We start from the raw sequence: 13,714 nt of genomic DNA on the forward strand, positions 1-13,714 counted from the left end.
TTCCGTCAGAGGCCCAGCAATTTCATCTCTCGTCTCCCTGAGCAGTCGAGGATAGATGCCATCAGGCCCTGGGGCTTTGTCAGTTTTAATGTTCCCTAAAAAACCTAACACTTCCTCTCTTGTAATGGAGATTTTCTCTAACTGGTCAACACCTCCCTCCGAGACACTCCCGGTTAACACGCCCCTCTCCTTCGTGAATACCGATGCAAAGTATTCATTTAGGATCTCCCCTATTCCCTTGGGTTCTAAGCATAATTCCCCTCCTTTGTCCCTGAGAGGTCCGATTTTCTCCCTGACAACTCTTTTGTTCCTAAGGTGCGGGTGAGGCCACACCTGAGGTACTGTGTACAGTTTTGGTCTCCTTACTTGAGAAAGGATATACTGGCACTGGAGGGGGTGCAGAGGAGATTTACTAGGTTGATTCCGGAGTTGAGAAGGTTAGCTTATGAGGAGAGACTGGGACTATGCTCATTGGAATTCAGAAGAATGAGGGGAAATCTTATAGAAACATATAAGATTATGAAGGGAATAGATAAGATAGAAGCAGGGAAGTTGTTTCCACTGGTGGGTGAAACTAGAACTAGGGGGCATAGCCTCAAAATAAGGGGAAGCAGATTTAGACTGAGTTGAGGAGGAACTTCTTCACACATAGGATTATGAATCTGTGGAATACCCTGCCCAGTGAAGCAGTTGAGGCTACCTCATTGAATGTTTTTAAGGCAAGGATAGATAAATTCTTGAACAGTAAAGGAATTAAGGGTTATGGTGAGTGGGCAGGTAAGTTGAGCTGAGTCCACAAAAAGATCAGCGATGATCTTATTGAATGGCGGAGCAGGCTCGAGGGGCCAGATGGCCTACTCCTGCTCCTAGTTCTTATGTTCTGATAATAATAACCTGCAGCCTTATCTATGGAAATTGCAAGCCCAATTATTTTTCCAAGTGAAAAACAACGTTGGCTGTTTGGCTTTTAATTTGAAATCTGAAGAGCAGGGGATTTAAATAATTTGACAACTTGAGAGTTCTACTGGCGTTATCCACATTCCCAAATAGGTACCTGACCTCTTCAAATGGTACCTGGTCTTTTCCGGGAACTCCAGTAGGTTTAGAACTTTTCATCAAAGGGCAAAGGCCATGAATTGTGTTTTCCAGGAACCTGGGTGATGAAAATTGCTTCTGAGTGCTGGCCCCACTTTCTCCTTGAACCACAGATGTGTGAATTGCATCCCAGCCTTGTTTACAACCCTTAACCACTTCCCCTCCCCCATCCCACCGGCAGAATGGCGGATATGGGGGCGGGACTTGCAGATTTGGGGCTCCAGGGCCATTTTGGCTAAGGTAAATTCAGGCCTATATGTTTAATCAACTGTCCCAATATGTCATTACATGACACAGAGTCCAATTTTGTTTGGTAATGTTACAATGAATCACCGTGGGACATTTTACTCTGATAAAGGAGTCAAATAATGTAAGTTATTATTGTCTTAACTCACTTCCATCTTTTGTTAAATTCCAGGTGGACCCTACGGTTCTATTGGAGTGGACTTTGAATTTGAAAAACTACTCTGTAAAATTTTTGGGGAGGATTTCATTGAACAGTTTAAGATCAAACGCCCGGCGGCTTGGGTGGATTTGATGATAGCATTTGAGTCGCGTAAAAGGGCTGCTGCTCCTGGAAGAATCAATCCACTCAATATCAATTTGCCTTTCTCATTCATCGATTACTATAAAAAGTTCAGAGGTCACAGTGTGGAGCATGCCCTTCGAAAAAGCAGGTATGCACTCTGGACATATGTACTTTTTGCTTTAAGTTGGACCGCACAGGTTTGTTGGTTAAAGTTTCCCAGCCTTGGGGATTATTAGTCTAGTAACATAACCACCGTGCTAGCATTCCCATTAAATTAAATAGGGGTTTTGAAAACTACAGAGTTTTGATAGATTGGACTTGGAAAAAGCAGGTCCCCTTTGAGGAGTTTATGATGAAGCATCATGAGTTTCAAATGATCAGTAAGAGAGTGAGGAGTTGAATTTGGAGATCTTTCTTTACACAAGGGCTATGGATAAGCCAGAGACAATTTCTTCTTTTAGGAGAAAATTAATTAGATATATGAAGCAGCAAAAGAAAGTGGGACAGTGGGATTAGTTTTGGATTTCTCTAGCACAGACATGGGACTTCCTCTATGTTGAAAACTTCTAATCGGATTTCTCCAGCCGTTGACATGACACCATCGCTATCAGCAAGGACAGAGAATTTGGCACTCAGCTAAATCTCCATTCACTGCAGCGGGACCAGAAAATCCCACCATAGAATAGAATCATAGAAACCCTACAGTGCAGAAGGAGGCCATTTGGCCCATCGAGTCTGCACCGACCACAATCCCACCCAGGCCTATGCATTTACCCTAGCTAGTCTCCTTGACACTAAGGGGCAATTTAGCATGGCCAATCCGTCTAACCCGCACATCTTTGGCGCATGGGAGGAAACCGGAGCACCCGGAGGAAACCTACACAGAAACGAGGAGAATGTGCAAACTCCACACAAACAGTGAGTGACCCAAACTGGGAATCGAACCCGAGATCTCTGGTGCTGTGAGACAGCAGTGCTAATCACTGTGGCACCGTGCCACCCTGCCAGTGTGAATGGCTGGAGAATCCCATGTTTCTATGCTTTCTGTTGTCAGATCTCACTTATATCTGACTTCTGCAGCTCCCTTATGTGCTGTATCGCAGTTAGTGACAAATTCTCATTGGCGCTCCCTACACCTTCCTACAGCGCAGTTTCCTGAGCTGCTGATAGGTAAGAATCCAGCTGGTTGAGAAGAGCTGAAATTCTTTCTCTTTCTCCTCCTTCTCTGGCGCTCTGTGTTGGGACATCTAGACGAAAGGAACATGGAAAGATGTTATGGGTTTTCCCAATTGTGTATCATGTAATTGTGTTTGAATTTTCAAACTATTATACAGGCGGCATAGTTGTTGGTGCTGCTGCCTCACAGCGCCAGGAAGCTGGGTTCAATTCTGGCCTTGGATCACTGTGCAGTTTGCACATTCTCCCTGTGTCTGCATGGGTTTCCTCCGGGTGCTCCAGTTTCCTCCCACAGTCCAAAGATGTGCGGGTTAGGTTGATTGTCGATGCTAAATTGACCCTAGTGTTAGGGGGATTGGCAGGGTAAATATGTGGCGTCACGGGAATAGGGCATGTGTGGGATTGTGGTCAATGTAGACTCAATGGGCCGAATGGCCTCCTTCTGTATTGTAGGTATTCTATGGTTCTAGGTGAACTGCAGGTGAACCTGACTAAAGGGTTCTGCATCCCTACCTCCAAAAGGTTTAGCCAGGTGAGTCCAAGGATTTCAATGCCTTGTCCTCATGAAATGTCAGAACCAGATTTCCAGAAAGGACTAAAGCCTGAGATTCCTGACAGGAGAGTCACTTTCTCTTGTAAGTGAGAAAACATTGATATAGCAATGGAGGCTTGGCAGAGTGTTTTCTTTGAACTGTTTGATGCACAGAGCTGGATTTTCCTCTTGTGGCAACAGGGTGAGATTTCTACTCGCCCTTCTGACCCTGCTGTAATCCTGACCTACTTTATTTGAGTTATTCTTCAAATTAGCAATTATTAACATACAGCAAATGATAGCTGGATTTTGAAGCTCTTGTTCTTAGACTATGCATCGTCGGTTCAACAGTTGTCCCATTTTTCCTGCAGCGTGAATTTTGTAAAGTGGTCATCCCAAGGGATGCTAAGGATGAACCCGGATGCTATGAATGCTCTATTTAAACCCACTGTTGATAATATCATCCAACATCTACGTAAGTACACTGTTGAATTGAAAAAGCAAAGTTGTTAGATGTAATTAAAGATTGACTTGGTTCATTTAGAGAGCAAATTGATGTTATTTATAAATTATACAGAGTAAACTAAAGTCCTATGATCCAATTTAGTACCATGAAATACATCACGAGTATCACAATTTACAGCTAAATGTTTAAGGTGTGTTCTGGGTTTTTTTAGAAACACCTCATTGTGAAAGTGGACGGAATTTCCCGGCCGTTCGCGCCAGTGGGATTTTCCGGTCCTGCTGCGGTGAACGGAGATTTGGCTGAGCGCCAAAATCCCTGTCCTCGCTGGCAGCGGGGCGTGAACGGCTGGCACAATTATGCATTTCCGAGCTCCTTTATCACATTTGTTATTGAAACCTTGGACACAAAACCTCTTAATTTTGTACAGGACAAATCAGCAAAATGCCAGCATGATTGCACTATTACGTAATCCTTGACCATCTCTGATGCACTGTGGACCTACACTGGCCACCGCAACATAAAGTAAAGCCAAGTGGTGCACTGTGAGACGTGCAAATGGGAAAACATACAATAGCAACTTTTTGCTATTAGGACAGGAAAATATTGTACATGCTGGAAATCTGAAATAGAGACCTTTTTTAAAGTATGCAAATGTTGGATATGCTATCTATAAAGAAAAAAGGGCTAATGTTTCAGACGTGAGATTCCCTCTCCAAGCTTCCATCAGAATGTTAACCTGTTTTTATCTTTCAGATGTGTATAATGTCAGCATTCCCTAATTCTATAAAGCAGCAACAATTACCCTTCATTCCAGTGTGACACTCCAAAATATGATTTCTGATTAAACATTTCTCAAGTTTTTATCCAGACCTCTAGGCAACTTATTCATTTTCTAAGTCAGACGTTATGGGTTGAATCTTCTCCCAACCATTGGAACTTGTGTTCACAGCAAAAGAAACAATTTCAATAAGCAGACCAAATCTGTTATGGACTAAACCTTGCACTCCATCCCTGCTGTAGAATGAGGAAATTTCATGATACAGTGTTACGTACATGATGCACTATCAATCGAGCTGAGGCTCGTTGAGAGCAAGACAAACAGGGTTTTATTGGCAAGAACTTGGAGCCATCCCTGTCGGTGATCTGGTCTGAACTGAGAGCAAGGGGGGAGGAGCCACCGCCTTTATACCCAGGCCAGGGGGAGGAGACTTGGGCGGAACCGACAGGGATGTGCCACATATACAGATAACAGATAGCAGTCGTTTACCACAGTACACATGGGTAACAGGGCTTTTAGTTAACTCTAGCACATCCAGATATCAATTCACAACTAAACTTAACGTGAGGATCAAGAGTAATCATTCATGTCAAACAAAAGTCTTTTACATTAGAGGTTTGAATTTTGAAATATTTAATATCTTCCTCAAAAACATTCCCATACAGGTTCGACCATGAGGGATCATGCGTTCTGCTTCTGTTGCCTCACATACATTAACATTTATATGGGAGAATTCTTTCCTCAATAAGCAATCTTTGAGCTAATTAATATTTAGGAAATGACACCAACAAAAAACTGACAGATCTTTATTGAATATAAAGATAATGCGAGTCAATTAGCCCTGAATCCCCAGCACCCCATCACAGAAACAAAGGGATCCTTTTACAGATACAGCTAGCTTAAATTAGTTTGTAAATGAGGTTTACACATCCTATCTAAGGTCCAATTGAAATGGAATGCAGAAATCTCCCCATTTTACAGCACCAACATGTTTGACTGAAGTGCTTTTGTTATGAGGAACTCATCTGTGTTTTAATAAGAAAATATTTCTGATGTACTATGTTTTTCTCCAGTTAATCTTTTCCAGAAACCTGAAGTTTCAGGTTTGAAGTTTCTGTTCTTGGTGGGTGGATTCGCTGAGTCGCCTTTACTTCAGCAGGCTATTCAATCAAATCTTGCTGACAAGTGCCGCGTCATAATTCCTCATGATGTGGGACTTACTATTCTAAAAGGGGCAGTGCTATTTGGACTGGACCCCACTATCATTAAAGTACGGCGTTCTCCGCTGACCTATGGAGTTGGGGTATTGAATCGATTCGTGGAAGGGAAGCACCCGACTGAGAAGCTACTGGTTAAGGATGGCACTCGCTGGTGTACTGATGTGTTTGACAAGTTCATCACAGCTGACCAGTCCGTGGCTCTCGGCGAGACCGTCAAACGCAGTTACACTCCCGCAAAGCCATCCCAAATGGTTATCGTGATCAATATATACTGCTCAGAAAATGATAATGTCAACTTCATCACCGATGCTAGCGTGAAGAAGTGTGGCACCCTGCGCCTTGATCTAACAGGAACTGATAGTCCATCACTGCCGGCACGGAGAGAGATTCAAACATTAATGCAGTTTGGAGATACTGAGCTAAAAGCAATGGCTGTTGATATTGCCACTTCCAAATGTGTCAAAGCTGGCATTGATTTCCTCAATTACTAAGATGTCGCCAGTCATCCAAAAGCCCTTGTGCCCTAATTCAGAATTATTGATTATGTCTAAAACTGGAAGTCATGTTATAGCTCAGATTGGAAGTTTACTGTAAGTGAAAAGAGAGTCTAGCAATACCAATCATTTCACCACAGTACTGGAATGCCACGAAATATTACCTTAAATGCCACATGTATGCAAATATGTGATTAAGTATCTATATTTCCTGAATGTAAACTAAGAATTTGCTCTTGTTTCAATGAAGAAAAGGAAAACAGCATAAAGTTACCTGGAGAATGCTACTATATAATCACAGCCTGCTTGCTAATACTTAATTTCTGAATGTTAACCATGCTGAAATGGAGCACTGATGCAGTCATGCAGTAACTTAATATTACACTTAACTTTGTTGATAACGAAAATGGACAAAATTTGAATGTTAAGGAATTTTCCTCCAATCAAGCCAGTCATTATTTTTATTTTTGTATATACAATATTTAAAGTATTGTACATACTTTTATTTCAAGTATTAAAAATATAAATGTGAAATATTTGATTATGTTAAATTTATTGTAACAGCATTGGGCTGGAAAGAAACCAAATGTTGAATGGTGAATGCCATATCTTGAACTGCAGACCTACGTTTCATGTATAATCACTTGTATCGTCCAACATTAAAAGTTGTTCCATTTAGCTGGAGATTTTCTTCTTTGAATAATATTCTTTCCGATATTGGTTTGAATTGACAAATGGTTTGCTTTTTTGATGGAGAGAGAAATGGTCAATTAACAGTATAAGTTGCTGAGTTTCACCAACACAGCCAAACATCTGTGAAGCAGTGGGAACCTAATTTCTTAGCACTTATCATAGAATCACTACAGTGCAGAAGGAGGCCATTCGGCCCATCGAGTCTTTGACAGAGTATCTTACCCAGGCCCTATCAGCATAACTGCACACATTTACCATGGCTAATCCATCTAACCTACACATCTTGGGACACTAAGGGTCAATTTAGCATGGCCAATCCTCTTAACCTGCACGTCTTTGGACTGTGGGAGGAAGCTGGAGCACCTGGAGGAAACCCACGCAGACAGGGGAGGGGGAAATGTGCAAACTTCACATAGACAGTGACCCAAGGCTGGAATTGAATCCAGGCCCTTGGTGCTGTGAGGCTGCAGTGCTAACCACTGTGCCACCCTGCTACCCCTTCCTAATGTAAACACAATAAATTAACACATTCTTGACATGTCTGATGACTTTATTCCTCCATTGAATAGCACGTACTCCTTTGGGCAGGAACCTCAGCGAAATGACGGTTCCTCCAGCGCGAAACACAAAATTGGGGCCGATTTTAACTTGTCGACATCAGCATTCAAGGCATGGTAGTAATTCCTTTCAACTGTTAACACTTCTTTAAGTCTAAAAGTTGGCAAATTACGTTACAGTTATATAAAACATTGGTTAGGCCACATTTGGAATACTGCGTCCAAGTCTGGTTGCCACACGATCAGAAGAATGAGGAGGTTTTGGAGAGAGTACAGAAGAGGTTTACCAGGATGTTGCCTGGTATGGAGGGTATTAGCTAGGAGGAGAGATTGAATAAACTGGGATTGTTCTCCCTGGAAAGATGGAGGCTGAGGGGCGACCTGATAGAAGGTTATAAAATTATGAGATGTATAGGTAGGGTGGACAGTTGGAAGCTTTTTCCCAGGGCAGAAATGACAATTACAAGGGGGCACAAGTTCAAGATAAGGAGGGAAAGGTTCAGTAGAGATGTACGGGGGGAAGGTTTTTACGCAGACAGAGGTGGGGGCTTGGAATGCACTGACAAGTGAGGTGGTTAAGGCAGTTACATTAGGGACATTTAAGACTTATCTGGGTAGACACATGAACAGACAGGGAATAGAGGTATATATGCGGTTGGTCCAGACAGGATGTGATCGGCGCAGGCTTGGAGGGCCGAAGGCCTATTCCTGTGCTGTCCTGTTCTTTGTTCTTTAGCATTCAGTAATAAATTGCACGATCACTATTCAGCCGTATCATTGTGATTAATATCTTGGAATGTGTTGAGCAAGCTTATCCTTTTTTTTTGAGAAGTTCAACAGCACCACCACGTGGAAAGTTTACAGAATTTCCTGAAAAATGGAAAGCACCAACAATAATAAATACTTCAAAAGGATCTGTAGTCAACATTCCGATAGCATTCATTTAAAGTGTACGTTACTGATGGTGGTCACCTATACTGAGTTCGAGATATCTGTTAAGATCAAATATTTGTGGTTGGTCCATGTTCAAAGGTTTAAGTCTTTAATATTAAATAATATGAAAAGAAAAGGTTGATGCTAATTTTCCATAATATCTTCCTAATATGTTCCAGGACTTGATTCTCATCTCCCTTATTTCTCTTTCCCATTTATTTTATGATCCTATAATTTCTGTATAGATATGCCGAGGGTGAACCGTTTTCACACAGTGGGCAGGATTTTCCGGCCGCGCTCGGCCCAAGTCCGGAAAATCCCGCCGGAGGTCAACTGACCTTTGCATGGTCCTGCCCGCTATGATTCCCATGGCAGGCAGGATGGGAAAATTCCACCCAGTGAGTGGTTCAGGTCTGGAATGCGCTGCCTGGAAGTGTGGTGGAGGCAGGCTCCATCGAGGCATTCAAGAGGGCATGAGTTGATTTGAATAGAAACAATGTGCAGGGTAAGGGGGGAAAAGGCAGGGGAATGACACTTAAGTCATGATGCTCTCATTTGGAAAGCAGGTGCAGACATGATGGGCCAAATGGCCCCCTTGCAAGCTATAACAATTCTGTGATTACCTTCAAATGCTGTTATCAATGAGTTGTAAGCGCCAGTCATACTGACAGCAACTCTTCATTTTTTAAACAATACAACTCATCCAAGCAGCTACAAGTCACCTTAGTGAGTTTGATTGACACAGAAGCACTGTTGCAAAACAGCTTCCATTTATATAGTACCTTTAACATCAGAAAACCTCCCAACTTATTTCACAGAAGCATAATCAGACAAAAATTGACACCAAGCAAATGGAAAAGCATGAGCGGAGGAAAGCTTGGTATGTTTTAACAGATGAGAATGAAGTAAAGAGAGTTACAGAGAGAACTCCAGAGACTAGGAACCAGGCAGCTGAAAGCAAAACCAGTGGATGATCCTTTGTAAAACCCACTGCTGATACATCATCAATGAGTCAAAAAATAACATTTGGAGTAACATTTGTTCCAAACTGGGTGATTAAATTAAGTAAGAAGTTTAACAACAGGTTAAAGTCCAACAGGTTTATTTGGTAGCAAAAGCCACACAAGCTTTCGAAGCTCTAAGCCCCTTCTTCAGGTGAGTGGGAATTCTGTTCACAAACAGAGCTTATAAAGACACAGACTCAATTTACATGAATAATGGTTGGAATGCGAATACTTACAACTAATCCAGTCTTTAAGAAACAAAACAATGGGAGTGGAGAGAGCATCAAGACAGGCTAAAAAGATGTGTATTGTCTCCAGACAAGACAGCCAGTGAAACTCTGCAGGTCCACGCAACTGTGGGAGTTACAAATAGTGTGACATGAATCCAATATCCCGGTTGAGGCCGTCCTTGTGTGTGCGGAACTTGGCTATCAGCGAACTTGGCATAAGCAGAAACTGATAGCCAAGTTCCGCACACACAAGGACGGCCTCAACCGGGATATTGGATTCATGTCACACTATTTGTAACTCCCACAGTTGCATGGACCTGCAGAGTTTCACTGGCTGTCTTGTCTGGAGACAATACACATCTTTTTAGCCTGTCTTGATGCTCTCTCCACTCCCATTGTTTTGTTTCTTAAAGACTGGATTAGTTGTAAGTATTCGCATTCCAACCATTATTCATGTAAATTGAGTCTGTGTCTTTATAAGCTCTGTTTGTGAACAGAATTCCCACTCACCTGAAGAAGGGGCTTAGAGCTTCGAAAGCTTGTGTGGCTTTTGCTACCAAATAAACCTGTTGGACTTTAACCTGGTGTTGTTAAACTTCTTACTGTGTTTACCCCAGTCCAACGCCGGCATCTCCACATCATGATTAAATTAAGAGAGACCTGATGAGTTTAACATGAAAATGCACAAGGACATTAATGTCATAGAGTCATAGTCATAGAGTCATAGAGGTTTACAGCATGGAAACAGGCCCTTCGGCCCAACTTGTCCACGCCGCCCTTATTTTTTTTTAAAACCCCTAAGCTAATCTCAATTGCCTGCATTTGGCCCATATCCCTCTATACCCATCGTACCCATGTAACTAAATGCTTTTTAAAAGATAAAATTGTACCCGCCTCTACTATTACCTCTGGCAGCTTGTTCCAGACACTCACCACCATCTGTGTGAAAAAGTTGCCCCTCTGGACACTCTTGTATCTCTCCCCTCTCACCTTAAACCTATGCCTTCTAGTTTTAGACTTCCCTACCTTTGGGAAAAGATATTGACTATCTACCTTGTCTATGCCCCTCATTATTTTATAGACCTCTATAAAGTCACCCCTCAGCCTCCTACGCTGTAGAGAAAAAAGTCCCAGTCTATTCAGCCTCTCCTTATAACTCAATCCATCAAGTCCTGGTAGCATCCTAGTAAATTTTTTCTGCACTCTTTCTAGTTTAATAATATCCTTTCTATAATAGGGTGACCAGAATTGCACATAGTATTCCAAGTCTGGCCTTAGCAATGTCTTGTACAACTTCAACAAGACGTCCTAACTCCTGTATTCAATGTTCTGACCAATGAAACCAAGCATGCCGAATGCCTTCTTCACCACTCTGTCCACCTGTGACTCCACTTTCAAGGAGCTATGAACATCTATCTCTAGATCTCTTTGTTCTGTAACTCTCCCCAATGCCCTACCTGATGCTCTATCAATTAGGCAAAAGACTACTTGTGTGCCAATACAACTGTAGGCTTTTATTCATTACAGAACTAGGAGCACATCCCAACAGACAACCGACCCGAACTGAACAAGGGGGAGGAACCAGCCACCTTTATACTAGGTGACAAGGGGAGGTGCCGGCAGGGGATGTGTCCAGGCATGACAAGCACACACAACTGAAGTCCACCACACTACCATTAACTGAGTAAGTCCTGCCCTGGTTCAATCTACCAAAATGCATCACCTCACATTTGTCTAAATTAAACTCTATCTGCCATTCGTCAGCCCACTGGCCTAATTAATCAAGATTCCATTGCAATTGGAGGTAACTTTCTTCACTGTCCACGATGCCACCAATCTTGGTGTCATCTGCAAACTTACTAACCATGCCTCCTATATTCTCATCCAAATCATTAATATAAATGACAAATAACAGTGGCCCAGCACTGATCCCTGAGGCACACCGCTGGCCACAGGCCTCCAGTTTGAAAAATAACTCTCTACAATCACCCTCTGGCTTCTGTTAAGAGCCAATTTTGTATCCATTTGGATACCTCACCCTGGATCCCGTGAGATTTAATTTTATGCAACAACCTACCATGCGGTACCTTGTCAAAGACCTTGCTAAAGTCCATGTAGACAACATCAACTGCACTGCCCTCATTTACCTTTTTGGTTACCCCTTGAAAAAACTCAATTAAATTTGAGAGACATGATTTTCCACTCACCAAGCCACGCTGACTGTCCCTAATCAGTCCTTGCTTCTCTAAATGCCTGTAGATCCTGTCTCTCAAAATACCTTCCAACAATTTACCCACCACAGATGTGAGGCTCACTGGCCTGTAGTTCCCAGGCTTTTCCCTGCAGCCCTTTTTAAACAAAGGCACAACATTTACCACTCTCCAAACATTAGGCACCTCACCCGTGACTATCGATGATTCAAATATCTCGGCTAGGGGACCTGCAATTTCCTCCCTAACCTCCCACAACGTCCTGGGATATACTTCATCAGGTCCCGGGGATTTATCTACTTTGATGCGCTTTAAGACTTCCAGCACCTCCTTCTCTGTAATATGTACGCTCCTCAAGACATCACTATTTATTTCCCCAAGTTCCCTAACATCCATGTTTTTTTCAACAGTAAATACTGATGAGAAATATTCATTTAGGATCTCACCCATCTCTTGTGGATCCACACATAGATGACCTTGTTGATCCTTAAGAGGCCCTACTCTCGACTTTGTTACTCTTTTGCCCTTTATGTATTTTGTACAAAAAGCAATCAAATGTTACAGAATGCCACATCATTCTTTCTGATCTCTACTTGGAGTCTACTTACTTGACAACTTGACCTCTTACTCTTGCATCGTGCTCCCTGATTGTCACATGTTTGTGAGACTGGTAACTGTGCCTTTTCCACGAGGACCTGTAAGGATCAAGGTGGCAACAAGGAGGTTCACTAGATTGATTCCAGAGGTGAAGGGCTTGTCTTATGAACAGAGATTGAACAATTTAGATCTACACTATCTAGAGTTTAGAAGAATGAGAGGAGATCTAATTGAAGTATTGAAGATAATAAACAAAGTAGATGTAAAGAGGATGTTTCCTCTTGGGGGTGGGGGGGGGGGGGGGAGGTGCACCTAGAACAAGAGGTCATAGTTTTAGGATATGAGGTGGCAGATTTAAAATAGAGGTGAGGAGGAAATAATTTTCTCAAAGGATCCTGAATCTGTGGAATTCACTATCCCAGATCATGGAGGATGCCGGGATATTGAGTAAATTTAAGAGGGAGATAGACAGATTTTTAATTAGTAATTGGTTGAAGGGTTATGGTGAATGGGCAGGAAAGTGGAATTGAGGCTGAGATGAGATCAGCCATGATCGTATTGAATGGTGGAGCGGGCTCGAGAATTGTCTATTCCTACTCTTAGTGATGTCAGTGAAGTTGCTGCCCGTGAAGGACCTGACAATTGCTCAATCTTTCTTGCATTTGCAACAGTCCTATCCCTGACAGAAAGTTCCCTCACTTTAGGGCATCAAAGGTGTCCCCAGTGATGGTTACTAGCCTGTGAAATGGCAGCTTCTAAAGTTATCACTCCTGGACACTCCTTCACATTATCCAAGTTGTTAACTCATCTTTTGATGGTGTATTCTCATCTGGCATCTATCAAGTGTTATGTCCATCAATCAAACTCCATTTCCCAATGACCACACTAGTTGACCACCCCTTGGAAGGCCACTCATCATCTTGGTTTGTAGTCTGAGGGTCAATATATTAAAAGCAGTTCCTCATTTTAAAACAATGGGAAAAGATATATAGGGCGCGATCTTACCGGCTCGTTCCGCCGATCGAACGGTGTGGTGAGCCAGTAAAATAGTGCGAGAGATGAAAAATCGGGTTCGCGCCCGGTTTCCCGCCTCTCACGATCATACCGGCAAAATTAGCCTTGCTGATAAAAATAACGAGAAAACCTACCATTTTCCTGCTCGTGTGACACTTGGATTTTTTTGGAGAAAATCTTGCCCAT

At 42.5% G+C, this 13,714-nt stretch overlaps 1 protein-coding gene across 2 annotated transcripts in view; it reads left to right on the forward strand.

Moving 5' to 3' along the window:
* hspa12a (heat shock protein 12A) overlaps positions 1-6,988 on the forward strand; it is a 145,180-nt gene extending 138,192 nt beyond the window's left edge. For both annotated transcript variants that reach the window (XM_078224354.1, XM_078224355.1), the window contains 3 exons: positions 1,514-1,772; positions 3,704-3,807; positions 5,650-6,988. In XM_078224354.1, coding sequence (XP_078080480.1) covers positions 1,514-1,772; positions 3,704-3,807; positions 5,650-6,287 — 1,001 coding nt within the window. In that variant the 3' untranslated portion in view covers positions 6,288-6,988. The remainder of the gene's footprint in view (positions 1-1,513; positions 1,773-3,703; positions 3,808-5,649) is intronic.
* Positions 6,989-13,714: the final 6,726 nt, after the last annotated feature.

The sequence above is a fragment of the Mustelus asterias genome, chromosome 11 (assembly GCF_964213995.1).
Source record: "Mustelus asterias chromosome 11, sMusAst1.hap1.1, whole genome shotgun sequence".
Taxonomy (NCBI): Eukaryota; Metazoa; Chordata; class Chondrichthyes; order Carcharhiniformes; family Triakidae; genus Mustelus; species Mustelus asterias.